At 43.2% G+C, this 22705-nt stretch overlaps 1 protein-coding gene and 1 long non-coding RNA gene across 5 annotated transcripts in view; one reads left to right on the top strand and one right to left on the bottom strand.

The window, feature by feature from the left end:
- The window catches only part of LOC112618544, a 127978-nt gene that overhangs the window by 4753 nt on the left and 100520 nt on the right, over positions 1–22705 (bottom strand). The window lies entirely within an intron of this gene.
- MYRIP (myosin VIIA and Rab interacting protein) overlaps positions 1–22705 on the top strand; it is a 410104-nt gene that overhangs the window by 330875 nt on the left and 56524 nt on the right. For all 4 annotated transcript variants that reach the window (XM_025375656.1, XM_025375655.1, XM_025375654.1 and 1 more), the window contains 2 exons: positions 4294–4447; positions 11914–12551. In XM_025375656.1, coding sequence (XP_025231441.1) covers positions 4294–4447; positions 11914–12551 — 792 coding nt within the window. The remainder of the gene's footprint in view (positions 1–4293; positions 4448–11913; positions 12552–22705) is intronic.

Here is a 22705-nt window from a genome sequence, read left to right as displayed (position 1 = left end):
CTATTTTCTCAGCCTTTTCCCTTTGTCTCTGTCATTTCCTTCCTCATATTCCTTCTCTCTTTTGAATGGCCATAGTATAGGACTAAAGTACTTTTTATCATTGCTATAATTATCGGATTGAATTTAATACTTACATCTGACCCTAAAAACACAAAGCAAAGCCGTGTCTCAGTTATGTATACATACGACCACTCTTCTTGATTTGTCCTCAAATCTTTGATACTAAAAACATTCTCTCCCTGTTTTTTATTGTGGGCCCTTTGAGAGCAAAGACTATTTTAAAGCTGCGGTTGGTGCCACAGGGAGCCTGTCCCGTTGGTGATAATCATAGCAATCATAGCAACAATCTATGGTTCCAACAGATATAAGTAGAACACATTGCTGCTGCCCACACAGGAGATGCAGCTACTGCAAAGAATGGTGTACCAAAAGTAACTGATGATCACACTGGGTGTTTTGCCCAGAGCTTCGGGACTGGTTGGTTCAGATGGCAAGTCCTGCTGGGCTGGGGCGCATTAACCAGGAGTGCATTTTCCCAGGCTTGCAGCAAAGGCTGTCAGGCACACACCAAGAAAGCATGGAGGAGCATCAAATTGGAATCAGTCAGACCCGAGCTCAACCCTTGCCTTACCCTTGGCCATCCATATGCTTTGGGCAAGTTATTCAATCCTGACTCTGTTTACTCAATCAAGTTGAGTGAGAGAACAGTTACACCGGCTCAGTGGTAACACTTAATAAATGCTCTTATTTGGCTAATATTTATTGAATGCTTTCTCTGTGCTATGCATGATACTGATCCCTTAACATGAGGAAACTGAGGCTTAGAACAGTTAAAGTTTTTCCAGGATCCCACATAGCAAGAGGAGGAGCTGGCATTTACCCACTACCAAATGTATCACCCATAAGTTAATGCCCAAGGAGTTAAGAGGAAGGGCCTCTCTGAAAGCCCAAATTCTCAAGTTCATCAATGCAAAGGATTGCTGATGTGCCAACATTCCTGGATCCATGGACTCCCCCTACAGCTCCCTTGCACAGATGTTCAGACACTATAACTCAGACCAGTCCTTCCAGTCACCAGCCCTGCGTCTTCTGTGTACCCTAGAATAAGCAAGACAAGCGGAGGCTGTGGGTAGGAAAGAAAAGTGGGCACAGAGGGCTCAGCCAGGGTTATAAGCCAGCGTAATAAACAAATAAATTACTCCTCTCTGGCTGAACTAGCTGGTGAGTAAAAGCATTGTTGTGGTGCCCTCTGCTGGGCGTGTGTTGCTTGTAATGAATTTGTGGCAGAACCACACCTGGGTCTCAGAACTGTCTTTTCCACCCTGGCTGGAGACTGTAGGCCACCAGTGGCCTAGAACCTGTTGGAGACAGCTCTGTTGAGCCTTTTGTGGTTGTCAGGGTATAGTTTTTCTCTAGTGTGGAACAATGACTTGCCTGAAATAGACTATCTTTATAGCCTGGCATTCCCCACTCTCTGCTATTGGGACCAGAGAGGGACTTTTCATTTGTTAGTCTTGGCTTTTGTAGGGAATGGGGGAGAATTTTTGTCCCATAAAAAAGGACCCCAGCAACCACATATACACACAAGTCTGAGTCACTGCAAAATGAAATATTAAGTATTGTTTCCCCCCAAACTTGTATTCAGTGATTTACAGTGAGAAGCTTATAGATATTTTTTAAAGGCTAGATACAGTAAATGGCTTCTGTGAGGCTGTAATAATACTGCATCTGGCAACTAGACTGTCAGCTTCATAAGGGCCAGCACTGTGTCTTACAGCCTATAAATTCAGTCACAAACATGCAACCAAGGATCTCAAACAAAAGGCCATCCCTGCCCTCATGGAGTTCATTGTGTGTGGAAGACACAGCAAGTCAGTGCACAACTATAACGGTGTGGACAGAGCTGTGTTATCACACAGGAGGAGAAACCTAGCCAATCCCAATGTACACCAGGGCCAAGGGTGTGTCCCTCTTGATACGTGGAAGTTTGCCAGAGAATGATGTTTTCCTTCATTTTTAATAACTTCACTTGCCAGTTGACCATCATCCTCAATCTCTGTCTTCTCTGAAAGCTGCTCATTTTCTGGCAGATATTTAGCAAAATCACAGAATGGCTGTGAATTCCCAGCCCCATGAACACCTTGGGTGTTGTCAAGCTGCATCATCCAAACTGCTCTGGACACTCGGGGCAGGGTCAGTGCTTGCTATGCCCTCAGAATGAAAGAGATGACACTCAGCCAAAAGCCACTGCACTCGTGTCTTAGCTTGGCTCTCCTCCAAGTCAAACCTTGCCCTCCAGGATGTAAGTGTAGATGACAATGGGCTCCTTTTTCTTTCTTTCTCTTACTCCCTAATTTTGTGTAAGAAATTGGAAAAAAAAGTTTGGCACTTTGAAAAACTCATTTTGTAACCATTCACTCGATAGAAAACATTCATTGATTTCCAATTCTGTACCAGTTACTGTGCCAGAGGCTACAGATGTCACCGCTAAAAGAACATTACCCTCAGTTGCTCCACAGTCTAACGGGGGCCCCAGGCCAGAAGAGAGATGTTTGCAAGAGTGCAGTAAAACATAAGTATCGAAGAAGCCCATGACCCCCAGCCCAGCTTGGGGAAGGGGGCAATTGGTAGATTTCCCACAGACCATGGCCTGCTTGAACTGAGCCACAGTGTCTTGAGGAATTGATAAGACAGGAAGAGCTCATCACCTCTGGGTTGTGTTCACCTATGACCATTGCATCGAAAGGCAGGTCTGGAGGCCCATCATGCTCTCTCCTCTATATTTGAAGGGATGGGAGCAGGTTGTAACACTTGGTTCATAGCTTAGAGGGTTCCATATTTGTTCTGTAAGCCCACCTTCCTCCTAGATCACCCCCAGGTCTCATGGGGGAAGTAGAGGTTTCCTACGACTCTTTCTGAATCAGAACTGGCCTGCATTACCACTCTCCAACAGAGTGTACCAGATGCCCTGTATGTGAGGGGTCCTGGGTCCTAGCCTGGCCTGCGATAATGGGGATGCTGGGTTTTGATCCTCATCTATCTCTGTGTCTTTCCTCAGACTGGTCCAGAGTCCTTAGGAGGCAAGGCCATTGAGTGCATCTTCCTCTTCCAACCTCTAATCTTAAAGCTCAGTGTTGTCACCCAAGAATCCTGTGCTCATTTTTGCCATATTTCTTTCTTTCTTATTCTCTCATACCTTTTTTTAAAGCTACCATTATCATACAGTTTACTGTGAGTGCAGGGCAAGATTAAGTTTCCACATCTCTCAAGGAATTAAGTCACTTGGCCAAGGTAGTATAGCCAAGGTGGTCATGGAGCCCAGGCACGGCTGACTCCTGGGTGCAGCTCCAAAGCACCCCATGGCCCTGCCCACAGCTCTTCTCTGAGAGAGCTTGCCTTTGTCTCCTAGTCTAGGTACCTGTGGGAGAGAGAAAGGTGAGGAAATGAGCACACTTTGCACTGGGACAGAAGGGAGTAGGGGCTGCTGGTGCTGATGTCAGCCAGCAGGGGGAAGCCCACTGCAAAGGGGCCTGAGCTTCTGATCAGTACTTTGTTTAATACTGTAGTCATAGATGCTTTCAGTGGCTTTGTGAATATACCCTTTCCTTCCTAAGATTGCCAATGTAAAAAGAGTAAAATAACCAGTAAAATATCATTCCTTCATTAAATGGCAAAGGAAAACTTTAGTCTCGTTCTCTTTGATAAAATTCTCTATACAACATTTGAGCATCACAATACAACATACTATATATATATAATTCAATTTGAATTTGTTCCTGTCAGTCACTTGAATTTCCATTTCTGCCACTTATCCTTAGGTTAGAGTTTTTTTCCTTCCTTTAATTTAGGAGCTACATGGGAATATGTTGTAATAGTCCTGTGCTGTGGATGGATCATACCTTGCTCTGGGATCTCTTCAGGTTTGGAGATCTTTGAGGAGAAGATGCTTTCCATTTTGCACACTCGAGAGCAACTCATCATGCACAGTTGGCCCTGAGAAATATTGGCCGCAAGAGGGGTGGATAAGAAAGAGCCGTATGAGAGCTGGCCCCATAAAATTCCACTACATCTCATTCTTTCTACTAGGCCTGGCTGACTTGCAAGGGAATAAACATTTGTACCATTACCTGGCATTATACACTGATTTGCAGCTTTTAAGGCTCACATGAAAAGAGCCATTACCATTAAACATGTTTTCTCCATGCTGTACAATGTCTGTCCCCAAAAGGTGAAGGCATACCTCCCAGGTGTTGTACTTATGAGCTCACCCCTTCCCCTCTTTTCTTTCCACAGCGGTCCCAGTCTGCCTTCTCAATCACTGGAGAAGAAGCCCTGAAGACCCCTCCAGCAGAGGCTGCATTGAGGCAGCCAAGGGACCAAGGCCAACACCCAAGAGCAGAGTCTGCTCTGCCCAGCTGGAAGAGCGTGGACAGGCTGGATGAAACAAGTAACTGTTTTAAGCAGCATCTAGTTGGTCTGTGGGTTTCAAAAGTGTGGTTTGGAGGCTTCTCAGCTATTGCATGGCCACTCAGCTCCTCTTCCCATAAGTCTGAACTGGTGTATGTCCCTCTGGGCCACTACGTCATGAGGCCTCCAGCACAACACACAATATATAATGTGGTCATGTTCTCCACTCAGGCAGTTTTCCTAGCTGCTCTGGCAGGATGAAGGCTCTCAGGGTGTCACTATATTCTATGCTCTGTGCTGAGACCTGTGGGACAGGGGTGGGGAGAGGTGGGGAGGTTCCTGGACAAGTGTGTTCACATCACTCCACTGCACACCCACTTCAGCTACCTGTTCTGTGTGGACTAGGAGAATGTGTCTTATGTAGGCCAGGAACATTAAACTACCCTCTCATGGCATTTCAACTTTCAAAGGGATTTGGGTCCCACCAAATTTGGGTCTGTAGGTCTGGTTTTAAGGATGTCCTTTCTGAAACTGGATACATTAGTTAGGGTAGCATATGCCACTATAACAAGTAAACTGAATATCTAAGCAGCTTAATGCAATAATTTTCTTTTTCATTACACAACAGTGCAGTACAAGTACCCCTGGCCTGTGGGAAGCCTTCAGAGGCCAAAGTACAAGGTTCCAACTTTGTGACTCTATCATCCTCCAGGGCCTCTGAGTCCTTTATGGGCTCATCCACATTCAGACAGCAGATGGAGGAAGGGAGAATGGAGAAGGCAGGGACCTGCTTCTTAACCATCTCAGCAGGGAGAGCTCACACCACTTTCACTCCCAACCTGTGGACAGGAACTGGTCGCGTGGCCCCACCTCAATGCAGGAGGCCCTGAAAAATGGCATCCTGGCCAGGCAGATGCATACCAGTAACATGGCTGGGTCATGAAAGAGTCTTTGGTGGGCAGTTGTCTATCCCTGCCTGAGGGACGTCCTGAGGACGGCATTGCTATTTGCTTGCGCCTCTGCTCTTCCTGCTTCCTCCCCCTAGAATGTCCTGCCTCTACATGGGACAAGTCAGCTTGCCCCTTTAGAGACTCTTCAACATGTATGGCACGTGGTCCTTTGTAAAGCTGTTGAGTCATGTAATCCCTCAAAATGAAGGGGCTCAAATGAACTGAGTCATTTTCCTAAAGTCTCATATCAGAAGACTTTAAGGTGCTTGGACCCATCACCGTGGGTGATGGCCGAGGGCCATGAAGTCCCTGTGCTCAGGGGGCCTCCTGGTCCACATGAATGTCAGACTAAATCTTCCACCTACCCCCGCACAGGTCTACTCCTCTCTTCCTATTTCCTGCATACACACACTGTGTTGGCAGGCCAGGCATATCTGTCTTCACATGAAGAAACCATTAACAGTATTCTCATCCCATGTCCTGTCAGACTTAGACCCCTTTCCTAAACAATGAAAACAACAAAAAAGATTAACAGCAGCATAGCCATCCTAGTAATAAGCTTTTAAAGATTGTGCTGTTATTTCTACTCTAAAAGGGAAAAGATTTAACCAACGACTGTAGAAACAAAATCCATTATTATCACAGTGCAAAGAATCAGAAAACATTAAATATTTTTAACTGTCATTCTAAAGATTTACCAAAAGAGATTATTTTTATATTGACCTTTTAGTACCTATCAGTAGAAACTGCAGTGCCATGACATTGCAGAAATTCTGCAGCAGATGATCGTTTCTTTACTTAGGTATATGGTGTTCATTTTTGTTTTTTAAGTGCATTTTTCTTTTCTAGATATGCCTTTCTTTCCTCCCTCTGCCCTCCCAGTCTATTCATATTCGTTCATTCATATTCTCACTCTCTCTCTTCTTCCTCATTTTCTCAGTTCTCTCTCCTTCACTATGGATTGCAAATGCACACAGAAAAGGGACTGTTAGATTCCATAGAGTACCTGAGAATACCACATAATAGAACTGCAATGCACAATATCTAGCTTTCTAAAATCACTTTAAAACATACAGAGTCCATATGTAGGCACTATTTTATTTTTTCCTCCAACAGCATTACTAGACACTGTCATTATTTTGTTTTACGGATAAGAGCATTGATGGACAGGGAAGTTAAGTGACTTGTTCAAGACCCCACAGCCAACATAGGCAGAGCTGGTCCTCAAATCCAAACATCATGACTCCAATTTGCAGGCTTTCAACTACTGCATTATAAGTGTCTCTCTACCATAAAAACAAACAAACAAAAAACATCATTTCAAAATTCAGACTTGCAAAGTGATAAATGTGTAGGATATTATAAAAACAACTACAAGATGCTCTGTTTCACAAAATAGTTTCCAACCGGATTATAAGCATTCATAATAAATTTGCAAAGGAATTTTGTTTCCCAAACATGATTTTGGACATAATTTTCTGTAAAATTAGGCACCCATAGGTAATTTTTCAATTGTATATAAACATAAAACTTAGTTCCACAACATCACACACCCAAAAAAAAATTTCACATTCTGCTCAAAAATCTAGGCATCTCTCAGGATAAAGATTTAAAATTTTTTAAAAAGGACTTGGGTGGAAAGCTTCTGGTTTTCTGAGGAATTTTTAGCCCTTGACATGCTAAACTGTCCATGCCAGCCTCAGAGGTCTTGAGGGATGTCTAAAATGTTTAGCAGGAAGCACATTATTCCTACAGGCATTGCTCAGTCTCGGTTGGGCGGAAACATCAAATAGAGGAGTTCTGGAGATGGAGGTCATCTTAGAAGGTGAATGCCCACTCAGCTATATTTAGCAGTTGTGTTTATGCCTCAGGAGGAGGGTTGATTCAGATTCCTGTTAGTGCCCAGTTGGGGTCAGTCTTAGGGACACTGTGGTTTGGGTAAACCACAGTAACTCTGCTTTCAGTCTTGACAGTGCTTATAGCAGTTAATGGGTTCCCCCCAAATGTATTTTCACTTTGTAAACCTTGACTGGGCATCTACTGTATATGCTGTGTGTGCTCAGTGTTGGGGAAATAAAGATCGGGGAATTGTCACTGCTCTGGGATCACTCACTGAGAGTTAGTTGTCTGCAAAATAATGGAAGAGCAGGAATTTGGAGAAAGAGGAAGCGAGAGCAGGATCCCCGAGGGGTGTTCCTGATGGAGCGAGAGACTGGGATATCAGAGTGCAGGTGCAGCTTTGATGATGCTGCTCAAAAACCACCAAAGTTTTCACATGGTTGGGTATTCAGGGAGCCATCTGTGTTTTTGCTAAGAAGTAAAATTTGCTGAGGTAAAAGTTAGTCAACTTCTAGCTTCCATGGAGGCATGAGGCAACCTGGGGTTATAAAAAAGCAGGAGAAGGGGAGTTGGCAATGGGCCGAATGCCATCTCACCATGTCGTGGGTATTGGAGCCCAGGGACCACATTTACAACATGGTCAACCCTAGAGCCAACCCTGAGTGGCACCATCCAGGGTCTCCTTCTTTGGATTCCTCCCAGGGCCCCAGGAGAAGTTGTAGACAGCCGGGTTCATTGAGAGCTGCTCAATGAGCCCCATCGCCCCTGCAGCCTTTGGTGCCTGTGTTCATTAACAAGTAGTCTTCATGTGCCCAGGATGGGACCCAATGTTGCCAGGGGCTGGGAGCATAGCAGTGAAGAAGACGTGGCTCTGTCCTTAAGGAGCTCACGATCAGGATTGAGGGGTGGGGTAGACAACCAAGAAAATAAACTATAATATAGTTTGAGTGTTAAGAAATGAAAGCTTTTTGGCAAAGCTCAGAGAACGGAATAGCCAGCTCCTCCAGGAAGGAAGGCCAAGCATATGCAATTGAGGAGTGATGTGTAAGTCAAGTCTTGAAAGATGGTCCAGAGAGCAGCCTCAGTGACAGATTAGAAGGCCCAGAGAACTTTTCCTTTCTTCTTAGAGTGAGTGCTCCACAGCCATGCTCAGAGTCTACTTTGCATCATGTGGGTGTCTTGGTTTGACTCCCACCAGAAGCAGACCCTAATATGAGAATCTGAAGACCTATAGTTTATTTGTGAGGTGAGCCCAGAAAACACACAGGGAGGGGAGTAGGTATGTGAAACAAGGAAAGAAAATCAGGCAATAAAATGACTTGTTACTGAGCAGATGGCCACTGTGGATGGCTGGAGCTTGACCCCACTGGGGACTCTGGGAGCCAGTGTAGAAGACTCACCTGCTTGGCGAGCAAGAGAGCTGGGATACTTAGCCACCAGCTCCCCTACTCATTGGTTGAAGGCTGCTCCCAGGAGGTGATGAATCCTGGGTACTTCCACCCTGCCCCTGGGGCAAGCAACACAGGCTCTAGTAGCCAGAGCAAGCCTCAAGTGAAGACTTGCAAGTGCTGGCAATTGGAAGTCCAGCTGGCATACACTGAAGTGGTGAGGGCCAAGGTTTGGGGCAGGGCATCCACAGAGCCGCTACAGGAAAAATCAATATAACTACTTACTAGCCATGCATAGCTTCACTGAGAGCCTGAGCATTCCTGAGAAACCCTTACCACCTGACTGACAATCCCCGGACACAGCATTAGGAGAATGTCAGCAAAAGAGAAATACTTTTCTCAAAAGACCTGCTATTACCACCACCACAAGTAGAGCCCAATAATAAATGGTGATAACAACCCTAGTGAGCCACTCTTCTGAATAATTCCACCGTCAATGAAAATAGTGTTGCTGTATAGATATTAATGTGTAATACTGAATAGTGACTATCAGATGCATATCTCTTTTCTGTATACATACATATGGAGTGCATGGGTGTTAATTCATAACCAGGTGTTAAGTACTACTGCTAAATTGGATTCAACAGATATAAGCTAAAAATAGCTCAGGGCCTTAAGTATAGCAGGCACTAGGACTGATGCTTTACATGCGTTATCTCATAATAATTCTAGTGATAGCCAAAGGTGGGTCACACTGACCCCACTGTTGGGCAAGGAAGTAGGCCCAGAAGTGTTCTCTAACCAAGGTCACCTGCTAGTAAATTCAGTCGCTGGGGATCAGCCCTGCGTCTGCTTGAATCCAAAGCTCTTGTTCTTTGCCCTACACTAAAGCAGCCTCCTTCATTTATAGACAAGGGTAAAGGAGCCATCAGGAATTAATCTCTCTGAGCAGGCATGTGTAACACACTCACGAGCATCCCCTTGTGTAGTCCTCTGACAACCCAGAGAGGTCTTAGCTAAGCCCTTTTCACCAGTCAGAGAACCGAGGCACAGAGGATCACACAGCTGCCAGGTGGCTGAGTGGGGCTTCCTCCTGGACCTCTGGCTTCGAGGTCACTGGTCTTTCTACTGCACACACTGACTCTGGGACAGAGAAGGCTAGGCTGCTTCTAAGGATAAAGCGATGCCTGAGATCCAGGCCCTGCCTCAGGGACTTTGTCCTCACGTTCAGCAGGTGTGTGACAGCTAGAACTCATGGAAGAACGTGCGATGAGCCAGCCAGGTCCCACACCAGGAGAGCTCAGAGAAGAGAGGCCAAGTCCAGCAGGGAGATGAGAATGCCCTCCAGGAAAAGGCCGTTCCCACCAGTGGGATGAGGTGTTGTAGGGTCATTGGGGCTTTACTACATGGAAATGGTGGAGAGGGACACTGAAGGCAGGAGCAGCAGGAGAAAGGCCGGTGTGTGGTCTCAGGCTTCTTGGAGGCCCCTGCTTGTATCAGCCCACTGCCGGGGTCCAGTATCCTCCTCGTCAGACAAAGCCCCACTTCCTGACTCTCAAAATAAAAAGAACTCAATGTCCTGCCAGTCTGAGCTGCAGTCAGGCAGTGGAAGTGGAACTGGGTCGCTGTCGAAAACATATGTTCCACCAACATCTGAATTCCCCTAAGGCTGTGGTTCTGTAACAGGCTTAGCAGGTACAATGCTCTGTGGGCAGCACTGTGAAATACTGATAACTTTCATTTTATTATGTGGAGCAGTAGCAGTTTAACTGGTAGAAAACCTATGTGTTTTAAGTAGCATAAAAGTAAGACCCTGCCTCAGAGTCCTACTACATCAGGGCTGTGGTTGCTGCAGGCCTTAAGCCCCGAAGCAGATGTCCACACACAAGTTGGGGAATGGTTTCTTCAAAGCCCTGGGGTCCTCATCACTTCCCACAGACATCCCTGCAACAGTCCTGGTTTAAAAAAAAAAAAAAAAAAAAAAAGGCCGGGCGCTGTGGCTCACGCCTGTAATCCCAGCACTTTGGGAGGCTGAGGCAGGTGGATCACCTGAGGTCAGGAGTTCAAGACCAGCCTGACCAACATGGTGAAACCCCGTCTCTACTAAAAATACAAAAGTAGCCAGGCATGGTGGCGTGCACCTGTAATCCCAGCTACTCGGGAGGCTGAGGCAGGAGAATCGTTTGAACTTGGGAGGTAGAGGTTGCAGTGAGCCGAGATTGTGCCATTGCACTGCAGCCTGGGCAACAAGAGTGAAACTCTGTCTCAAAAAAAAAAAAAAAAAAAAAAAGGCAGCTCCTGCTGGCAACTGCTGTGCCTGAGGCCTCAGTCCTGGGCCAAGTACCCATAGCCAAAGGAGCAGCATGTCACCTTATTCCCACCCCACAGACACATGGGAAGAAAGCATTTTCCTGTTCGCCTTAAACAAGACAAAACAACTTTTACCAATCCACCCCCAGCATGCAGACAGCATGCAGATCAATCCTTGGGACCATGTTCTGGGCAGATCTGAGCCCAGTTTAGACCACTCCAGTCCATAGTCACAGCCTGAGACTGCTCCAGCTGCCCTTGGATGGTGCTTTGCAGCTTCCGAGGCACAGTCTGTAGCCCAGAGCTGCCTTGGAGTCAGGTAGAGGATGCACCTCGTCCTCCCTCTACAAGTTAGCAGCTCTGTGACCTTTAACAAGTTACTTAACTTCGCTCGTCTTCGTTTCCTCATCTGTAAAATTAGATTAGAAATACCAAAGTTTTTTTGGCCTCAAGTCCTTTCCAGAGTGGGGCATGTTCCTTGAGTTAAAAATAGACCTACGTGCCTATCTCAGGAACCTGTTATGAAGTAGGATCTATAAAAGAGCCAAGAGCAGATGCGTTAACCTCTGAGGTATGCCAGGGCAGGTAGTGGAATTGTTTCCCATCAGTGAGGGGAAACTAAGGATCCAAGAGACAAAATTGTAGCCCAAGGTCAAAGAGCCAGAAGCTGGTACTGCCAACTGCAGCCCTCTCCCCTCCCCTTCCAAACAAGCCTGGGGCAGGAGTGTGGCAGTGCTGAGGAGACTGAGGTGGCGTCAACGCAGGTAGACTGAAATAGGAGCCACATCTCCGAGTTTCTCTCCATCTGTGAAGCACTGGGACCCTTTGAGCTTTCAGGGGATTCCTCGGGGAACTTTGAACTCTGCCCACCAATTGGGTTTGCCCTCCTGGGCTTCCTAAAGGCAACTGCTCTCCAACACCCCCACAAGACACTCTTGGGGAGGTAACCAGTGGCAACCTCATCTTGCATTAAAGTGACAACAGCCCCTCTCTGCTTTCTCTATCTTCTCCATCCACAGACCTGGCCCCAGTTTTGCAGAGCCCCGACGGGAACTGGGTGGCCCTGAAGGACGGCGCTCCGCCCCCTACCCGACTACTGGCCAAACCTAAGAGCGGGACATTTCAGGCCCTGGAGGTGGCCTCCAGTGTGGCATCTGCCTACGATGAGATGGGCTCCGATAGCGAGGAAGACTTTGACTGGAGTGAGGCCTTGAGCAAGCTGTGTCCCAGGTCCCAGGGCCTGCCCAGGAACCCCCAACCTCAGCCCACACAGGCCCAGAGCACTGACCAAGGCCCCATAGCTGCCTCCCCATCCTCCGCAATCTCCCCCAACCCTGAGGCCATGTGCTCTGACTCGGAGACCTCCTCCGCGGGCTCTTCCCGAGAAGTTGGGCACCAGGCCAGGCTGTCCTGGTTGCAGAGGAAGGCCCCCAGGAACCCTGCAGCCGAGAAGATGCGCCTGCAGGGAGAACTGGACGTGAACTTCAACCCCCAGGTGACCAGCAGGGAGACCTCAGACAGCAGCGAGCCGGAGGAGGCCCCCCACACCACAGACCGGCGGGCCAGGAGGTGGAGAAGAGCCCGACTGGGCTCAGAAGAGCCAAGCAAAGAACCACCTTCCCCCAGCGCCCAGCTCCGGGATCTGGACACACGTCAGGTAATGGAAGTGCACACGTGCAAATGCACACACACTCTTAGGTAAGATGTGCCCTCCTCCAAGCACAAGTGGCATAGAGTCCTGGGTTTGGAATCCACAGACCCAGATTCTCGTCTTGGTTTTGCTGCTAAGTAGCTGAGTGACTCTAGACGGTCACATCAACTCTTTGGGACTCCACGTCCTCTTTGGAGATGATGACCTAGAATTCAAAGTGTGGTTTGTGAAGTGTGGCCCCCAGACCAGCAGCATCAGCACCACCAGGGAACTCATTAGAAATCTGCCAAATTGGAGATTCTGGGCATGGGACCCAGCCGTGTCTGTTATAACAAGCCCTCCTGGCGATTCCACTGTGCACTCAAGTTTAAGGGCCACGGGCCTTGGGTTTAGGGTTGAGGGATCTAGAGTCAGACTGCCTGGGTTCAGATCCAACTGTGTGGCCTTGGACAAGGCATCTCTCTAGTTCTCGGTTTCCTCATCTGTAAAATGAAGATGATATTAGAACCCACCTCAAAGGGTGTTCGTGACAAGTGAAAGAGATGTTTATAAAGAGCTAAGCTCTGTCTGAGATTGACACTAGGGCTCAGTAAACATTATTTCAATATTCTGTGATTCTTTAGTCCACATCAGACCCCTTCTGTGGATCCTCGGTGGTTCTTCCCACATGGTTTAGTTCAAGAAAAATGTGATTAAAGCCATGAATTTTCTCCCTTTAAAAATGCACTTGTATAGACACACACTCACACATGCACAAATGGTCTTGCTTACAATTTCAGATTATTAATGGGCTCCCAACCAGACTAACTTTATACTCTCTACACCCTGCTCATTCACAGCCTTGTGCCTTTGATTGTGCTATGCCCTTGCCCTTGCCCCCACCTCTTCTGGTGAAGACCTGCACATCACTGTCAACCCAATACCAAACCTTGTGGAGCCTAGCTGCCATGCCCTATACTCTTAGTTTGGCCAGAAACTCCCCTGTGGCTGCAGACAACTCATGCAGGTCCAAAGATATGGTCCAAGATTTCACCAGTGTCTTCTACAAGATCTTCTGTGAATGCCTCAGCCACATCCCTGGTCCTGAGGCCCCCATAAAGACAATTGAGGACTCAGGTCCTCAAGCCATAGAATTTGGTATCAGCCCTGATTGACCTGCTAACATATTGCCTAGAAAAGGTCTTCTATTTAGTCCAAGCACCCATTTTCTCCTCTGTAAAACAGAAGATCATTAAAAATCTGTCTCATGGGATTGTTATGATCAGAGAATAAAAGTAAAAAGTTTGGTTCAAGTGTAAATCATTATTATCTAGCTCAAGTAGACACTGTTGTCCAGAAACATGGAATGACTTGCCTCAAGGGATACTCTTGAGAGTTTGTCTGCATGATTCACTTGCAGGTGTAAAATGTCACATCTCCACCTCAATTAGCTTTCTATTTATTCTGAAGTGGCTTGAAATTTGTCTTCTACTGCTAATCTTTGCAAGGCATTGATAGAGAAGAGGCACTGCCTCTGCCTCCCAGGGAGTGACCTTGAGCTAGTGGCAGTACCCACTCCTCTCCACTAGGTGGGGATGGTGCTGCACTTCCAGAGACATCAGGTTATTTTTGGTTAATTATTATTATTATTATTTTTTAATGCAGGGTCTCACTGTGTTGCCTCATGCTTCTATATAGTAGCCTGTATAGAAAATGGGGAATAAGCTCCTCCCTGGGAGGGGCCTGTAGTATGGTAATAGGAAAGTTCACCAAGCTCATCTCCAACTCAGGCATCTCCGGATCCAACCAGTTTTTGTTTTTCCTGGACTGAGCTTTTTCCCGGACTGAGCTTTTTCCCGGAACTTTTTGAAACAATAAGAACTAAAGGTGCAACAGTAACATGTGGATCTTTAATTTTAAAATAGACTTGCCAAATTAAGCTCCCAAAACTTCATAGCAATTTGCATAGCCATAACAGTGTGTGAGTATGTTCTCTCATGTTGTCAACAATAGTGTTGTCAGTCTGCTAAATTTTTGCCAATTTTATGTGAAGAAAAAAAATTCCCTTTGGCTAACATTTTCGTAATTACTACTGAAATTGAGCAATTTTTCCTGTGTTTAAAGCTATTTGCACTTTTCTTCTTTCGTCCATCCCGCTAGCCTTGATAAGCAATTTACATTTTTTTATGTGTTATTTTATTGGACTATTTGTCTTTTTCTCACTGATTTTTAGGAATTAGTTTTATTTTCTAATTGTATAATAGATTTTAGTTCTTTGATGGTTACACGTGAAACTATTCTCTCCTTGTCTGTCACTTTTGCCTTAAGTATATTTTACATACAAAAATTTTTGTTCATAATAATTTATCAGTTATTTTTGGTTATTATCAGTTATTTCCTTTATTATTTTTGTATTTGGTGCCTTAAGGCCTTAAATTTGCAAGGTTATAAGGATTTTCCTCCAATTTTTTCCTAATCCTTTGTAGTGTTCTATTTTCAGTTTAGTCCTTTAGACCATCTGTACTTTATCCTTCTGGGTGGTATGTGATAAGATCTAAACTTCAAATTAAGAATTTGTCACAAAATTATTATTAAATAATCTATCATCCACTGGTTTCAGATGCCCCTTTAGTATATTTTAACCTTTTATTTCTATAAACCTGTTTTGTTTTTTACTTTCTATTTTGTTCCATTGATCTTGAAGCCTATTCCTTCACAAATACTATTTTATTTTAATTATAATAACTTTATAATATATAATGCTATCTGTTGGATGGTCTTCTCTTCACCGTGTGGATTTTTAGAAAATGATATCATTTTCTAAAAGCATTTGGGCTTTTCTCAGTCCTTCACTTAAATGATTTGTTAAAATCTGCTCAAGTTGCAAAAAAGTATTTTTAAGTTTTGATTGGAATTACATTAAATGTATGTATCTACTTCAGAATAATTGATATCTCTGTAATATTAAGCCTTTCCTATCAAGAATATAGTACTTATTTCCATTTATTTACTTTACAGTGAAGTTTTATAGATTTTTTTCAAAGCTTTCATACGTTTCTTGTCAAGTAATTTTTAATTATCTTATACATTGTGTTGATATTGTAAATGAGATTTATTACATGTTCTAATTGCTTCTTGCTGGTGTATAGAAACTGTTCATTTCATGTTTACATTTTATAACTTAGTTCCCTAACGGATTCTCTTCTCAGTTCTGGTTGTCTTTTGGGTGATCATCTTAGCTAGTCCAGATAGATAATCATATTGTCAACAAGTAATGACACTTATCTTTTCCTTTCTGTCATGTATACTTATTTCTCTTTCTTGTTTTATTGCATTTGTGACAACTTATGCTACACTGAGACATAGTAATGACATCTGGCACCTTGCCTTTGTCTTGCTGCTACCCTTAGTGACCTGCTTCCGGTGTTTCACTATTAAGTGTCATGCTTGCTCTAAGTTTATTAGGTACTATCAAAATGAGAAATTATCTATTCCTAACTTACTAAACAATTTAAATCAGGAATGTGACTGCTTTTTGGCAGTAGATGATCATAGACTTTTTCTTTTTTATTTTTATTACATTTTATTTTATTTTTGAGACAGTGTTTTGCCCTGTCACCCATGCTGGAGTGCAGTGGCACGACGGCTCACTGCAACCTTGACCTTCTGTGCTCAAGAGATCTTCCAGCCTCAGCCTCCCAAGTAGCTGGGACTATAGGAGTTCATCACCATGCCCAGCTAAAATTTCTTTTTATTTTTCTGTAGAAACAGGGTCTTGCCATGTTGCCCAGGCTGGTCTTGAACTTCTGAGCTTAAGCAATCCTCCCACCTCAGCCTCCCAAAGTGCTGGGATTACAGGCATGAGCCACTGTGCCTGGCCAGCTTTTTCTTCTATAATCTGTTAATGTTGTAAATCACATTAATAGATTTATCAATTTTGAATCATCTTTTCATTTGTTGCATAAATTTTACTTCTTTTTTTTTAATAAAAACCAGATTCCATTTGCTGGTTTCCATTTTGATGCTATCTCGTTCAGTTTGGTATCAGGTTATACTAATAACATGGCAAGGATTCTCTATTTTATCTTAGTTTTAGAACACTTTATATGACATAATAATTTTCTGAAAGTTTGGGAGAATTCACCTTTTAAGCTATCTAGGCCTGCTGCATCTTTATAGGGGCAGATCTTTTACTTTCTTTATAGATTTCTTCTTTGGTTGTTAAACCATTTAGATTTTGTAACTCTTCTTAAATCCACTTTAGTAATTTACATTTTCATAGGTAATCATCTATTTAATCTAGATTTTCAAATGTATTGATATAATATTATATCTAATATTCTCATCATGTTTTTAAAAAAATTTCCCTGCACTATAGTTAGGCATCCTCTGGTTTATAGATTTTTTTCTCTCTCTTGTTCTCATTCTCATTCTCTATCATTCCCTCTTTTCTCTGTCATTCTCTATCATTCCCTCTTTTCTTACTTGAACTTATCAGTCTTATTTTTTTACTGGTGTTTTTGAAGAACCAGCTGTTACTTTCATTCATTAATCCCAGGGATTTTTTATTTTTCTTCGTAGTCCATTAATTTCTACTTTTATATTTATTAATATATAACATATTAATAATATATAATAAAATATAAAAATATACTTTTATATTTATTAATGTCTTCTTTTTACTTTCTTGTTTTCACACGTTTTTCTATATATTCTGATATATATATAGAAATATATATATTTCCAATATAGCTAATGAATTTTCCCTCAAATTCAGTTTTGTTTCCACCCCGCTAGCTTTGATATGCGATGTGCCCATTGTCAAACTTTTCCAAGTAATTGATCATTTCCAGTGTAATTCTCATTTTAATCAAATTAAGTTAGTGAGATGGATAACACTTCGATTTGTTTTTGCATTTTGTTTTGGTTTTGTCACTAATTTTTAGTATGCATTATGAATAATGAATATGGCTTACATAATTGCTAATGTTGGGAATTTGTTGAGACTGCATTTATGGTTTAATAAATGGTCAGTTTTTGTGAATGTTTTATGTGTGTTTGGAAGGAACACATGTTCTCTGTTTTTTGGAGACAAAACTGCATGTGTATGTATGCATTGTTCTGGGCATTAACAAAACAAGGTCCTGTCTCTTGAAGCTCACATTCATTTCCCTTCATTTCTCTAATTTCCCATTACTGTTGTCTTCATTGTTCTGCAGTTTTCTTAATTCCTGTCTTTTTAGAGGCTTGTGAAGGACTCATATTAGGAGACGCAAACGTACATCTGTCATCTCACTCCCTGCTAGATGCTTCACCTCATGGGCCAGGATTAGCAGATGAAGTCAGCTGAAAGCAGGAGTCCTTTCTCGCATTTTCTACCTTATCCCTGGCCTCACTCACTTGACACATACCTTTGCACACTGAGCCTCTATGCCAGGGGTCCCCAACCTTTTTGGCACCAACAGTTTTGTGGATGACAGTTTTTCTATGGATTGCGGCAGGTCGTGGGAAGTGAGGGATGGTTTCGGGATGAAACTGTTCCACCTCAGATTATCAGGCATTAGTTGGATTCTCATAACGAGCACACAACTCTCGTCCCTCACATGTGCAGTTCGCAATAGAGTTTGCGCTACTCTGAGAATCTAATGCCACCCTTGATCTGACAGGAGGCAGAACTCAGGTGGTAATGCTGGCTCACCTGCTGCCCACCTCTTGCTATGCAGCCTGGTTCCTAACAGGCCAATGGCCAGTACCAGTCCGTGGCCCCTGGGCTGGGGACCCCTGCTCTATGCAATCCATAACATAAACTGCTGAACACACTCTTCTATCCTCCTAAACCCAACCCCCTGATGGACATAGATGGACTAAAACCCCATCTCTTTTGAATATTAATTCTGCTGTTGTAGAATTAATGCAAGTGTAATTCTGTAAGTCTAGACTTCAAATGCAAGTCTATGTCTGCTTCTGTGTTTTCAGTTTTTCTGCAGTCTTTTGTCTTCCCATTTCACCTTATCCTGTAGTCTGTTAGTCTAAGTGCTGAACTCTTATAGCTTTTTACACCTCTTAATTGAAAATCTGTATTATTACTCTCTAATGAGAATGCAAAACTGCTACCAGACACTGTGTCCTGATTGTTAGTAAAATTCACATGATGCCTTCAGGCTAACTTGTTTCCTTCTCTCTGCAGTATTTTTCCATGGGTTCCACATTAACTTTTCCTGTTAGCAGTTCTTAAATGAGGATAATGCTATCCCCACCCTCATTGTTTGCCAATATCTAATGCCCTCAAATCATTTCCACTCTGCTAGCTTAAGATAGGGGATTTTTGTTACTCTTACTACCTCGCATTATGCTTCTCTGATCAGATGGCTAAGAACCTAGCCACAGTATTGAATATATAGATAATGAATGAATGAATGAATTAGAAATAACAGACACCATCACACACTTTGCATGGTTTTTGTAGTCTCTACCCCAGAGCTTATGTTTTATCACTACAACTCCCAGGATGCAACATGGTGCCATGGCTAGTTCTTCCTCCTACCCACCTAAATATTTTAAGGTAAATACATTTTCTAAGTAGCTATAAAACAGGGAAGCACCGAGGGGAGTTGGAAGTGAGCTTCTCTTCAGATGCTTAAAAAGTCCCACTGCCACAATAGAAGGCTCAACTGTTGTGTTTTTGTTTCTTGGTATTTGTTTTGCCTTGTTTTATGGTGAGCATTTATCTTAATATTTCTGGACCAAGATTCGAGGTTGAGAGAATACTGGGAGGAGGGTCAACAATTACTGTGACTACTTAGAAAAGGTAGAGAGTAACTGAGTCTCCAAGTGCACTCGTGAGCCTTCTATTTAATAAAAAATTTCCCCATTCATTTACTGGCAACAAACGGACTTTGATTGATTTCTAGTGTTGTGGGTTTTCATCTTTTTCTATATCTTCCCACACAGTTTTGGTGGAAATTTTGTGTGAAAGATGTCTGCCAGATACCATTTTAAAATGGAAACCTGCTGATTAATTTTTTGTTGATTGAGACTTCAGGATCACAGGAGGCTGCTATTTTCATTTCCTCCAATGTTTCATTTTTGGTTATACTCATTAGCAAAACTTGTTTTCTTGGAGTAAACTTTCTCCCGCCTAGCATTCTAGATTCTAATTATTCTTTAAAAATATGTTAAGAGTCTTGCCATAGTGAGAAACTACCAGTTCTTTATAACTAATCATCTGTAAATATTCCTTTATTTAATAGGTTTATGCCTTGCTCCAGAAATAATTTAAATTTGCTTACGTAAATATGAACAGAGGAAAATAAAATAAAAATATAACAATGAAAAGGAGGACAAAGGGAAAACCAGAGCAGAAAAGATAAGATGAAGCAAGGAGTAATGATAATTTACAAAATTGATGGAATGACTCTTAGGTGAGAGATACCAAAAATTTGTCCCTGAGTTTCTAGAAGACAATAGAAGGAGGGTGGCATGACCAGTTCCCCAAGTCATGGAAGCTCTAGTAGAATAATAAGTCCATTCCTTAAAGGATGCTGCTCTCAGAGCTAAAATCCAAGAGAAACTCATCCTGTGGATCCTTGTGGAGAGGATGGAGACCACAGCAGCCCCTGCTCTAAACTGCTTCCATGGATTCACACTTGGGGCTGCTTCTCATAATGTCACTCAGTGTTGACCAATACATCACAGCGGGCACTGTTCAATTAAGTTCAATTAAGTTAGGCTGATGAGGGGCCAAAATGCACTGACCTCTGCTGTCCGGGCTGCTCCAGGATTAAGTGTGGGGATGTGGAGAGCAGTGGAAGGCTGCCTCCCCATTGCTCCCCTCCCTGTTTGATGAGTGTTGTGGAGCTCTATATTCCAGGGGATGCTCTCTGACAAGTGCTTGTGAGACCACGCATGTTGGCAGTAAGCTGAGTTGGAGGTAGTAGTGACACTCCCCTGAGAACACTGGGGCTCCCAGAAGGTTCGCCTGCCTCTGAAGTGTACCAAGAGAATATCCCCAGGCAAGGCCTTAAAATCTACTCAGAACTGTATTGGAATTATTTCCAGTACACAGACCAAAGGGTAATCATTCCCTTCTGCCCTTCAATTCTCCACCCTGATTTTCAAATATTTTTAGGCATAGAGGTTTCCCTTAAATGAAATCTAAAGAGAAGGCAGGCGAGTGCACTTTCACTTGTACCAAAGGTTGTATCTCCCACAAAAATAAAAATAAAGAGAAGACAAATCATAATACGGCTGAAAGCAGAGCTGCTCTGAGGCGCAGTTGTTCCCTCATTCCTCACCACTTACCTCCACGTCCACAGCAGCCCAGCAAGCACAAACAATAACCTGGAAGGACTTTAGAGCAGGTGTGACCAAATACCCCTCAGAAGAAAAATCTTAGTCGCATGTCTGTCAACTGATTTCCCCTGGAGCACAAGAATTGCTAGGAGTGCCTTCCAAGATAAACTGGTTGCAGAGAACATGTCTAGATAATGAGACACTTGCTGGAAAATGGTGCTTCTTACATTTTCTTTTTGTTATAGGCCCTTTCGAGAACCTAATGAGTACGCTAGGTCAGGGTATCCAATCTTTTGGCTTCCCTGGGCCACAGTGGAAGAAGAAGGGTTGTCTTGGGTCACACATAATATACTAATGCTAATGATAGCTGATGAGCTAAAAGAAAAAGAGCAAAAAAAAATTGGTAATGTTTCGAGAAAGTTTATGAATTTGTATTGGGCTCAATGCAAAGTCATCCTGGGCCACATGGGGCACGGGATGAGCAAGCTTGCTCTAGGTCTTCTCTCTAGGAAGGAAAAAAATGTGCATAAATGCAACAGAGTTTTATATTCAATCTTGGGGAGTATTGGGAGCCTGTCTGGAGCCTCTCTATATAGGATTTTTAAATAGGAGTCTGTTGGATATTAAGGATTCTCTACTGAAAATGATCACTTTATTGTAGCAATAGTTAAATTATTTGGGGCCTTCTTTTAGGAGACATTAAATAGCAGGGCTAACTATCAACTATGGCTTTTACTTGTATGTAGCAATAAAACCATGTTAATTCCATGAAAGAAAATGTTGAGTTCTCTATTCCATATGGCAGGGACCCAAGCCCCGCTTATTCAAATGGATAGCAACTCATTCAGGGCCAATACAGAGAAAGGGGTCTAGAGCACACTCAGTCCCTTCATCCCAACCCCTGCCCTGCGTGTCATCATGTGATTGCCAGGAAATCCTACTGCTGACCCTGACTCTCACACTGGCATTAAGGCCCAGGTTCTGAATCACCACCAAAATTCATGGATCGCATAACTTAGTCTATGCCTATCACAATCCTGAGTCAAAGAAAAATCGAAAGTGAAACCCACTGCAAGTGCTGCTTTATTCCTAACAGATTGCTCCACAAAGCGACAGAACAATTGTGGCCAGTATGAAGATAATTGTGTCTTAATTATGCCTAATGTTTCATTATTGGAACGCTAAGCATGTGGGAATTATTTATCTGACTGCTCAAGGTCATCGCAAAGGTCTGATAGCAAAAATTCAAAAACTTACCACCTCAGGCATAAATGGGTTAAATTTGCCCATTCCTCATGTAAACATTCACCTGAAAAGCCCAGACTAGCAATTTTCTAGATATTTTATATGGAATTGCCATAATTCTGGGGAATAAGTGGTTGCCCTTTCAAAAAATAGCATAGTCTAATTCCATCGGATAGGAGATTAGCAATGAAAAAACAGAGAGGAGGTGCAGATACCAGCAGTCAGGAGGTTTTGGTTCCGAGAGTGGGAGATGTGCCCCAGATTAGATTCAGACTTGTTTGTTTTTTAATGTAATAATATAAAGGACTCAGAAATCATGGAATCTATATACCAAAGCAACTGATCTGTAATAATAAAAGCTAAAAAATAAGCCTTCCAGATGACATCCTGGTGCTAAGATTTCATGACATCCTTCACCAAATTCATCACCAGGTAGTTAGTCCCCATACCTTCTGTGCAATTCCACCAGCTAGGTAGCTCCTTCCACGTGATGGGTTCTCCATGACAGAACCTTGAGAGACTCTCTTTGAAGCAACAGGAAACGTATTATAATATTAATTTCTATAAGATTCCAGATAGTGTCTTTCCATTTCCACTGTGTGAAGCTGACTAAGGGTTTGGTGTATATTTGTGTATGTGTCTGG

The sequence above is a fragment of the Theropithecus gelada genome, chromosome 2 (assembly GCF_003255815.1).
Source record: "Theropithecus gelada isolate Dixy chromosome 2, Tgel_1.0, whole genome shotgun sequence".
Classification (NCBI taxonomy): domain Eukaryota; kingdom Metazoa; phylum Chordata; class Mammalia; order Primates; family Cercopithecidae; genus Theropithecus; species Theropithecus gelada.
The sequence above is the reverse complement of the archived record's forward strand: the minus strand, read 5'-3'. Positions and strand labels throughout refer to the sequence as shown.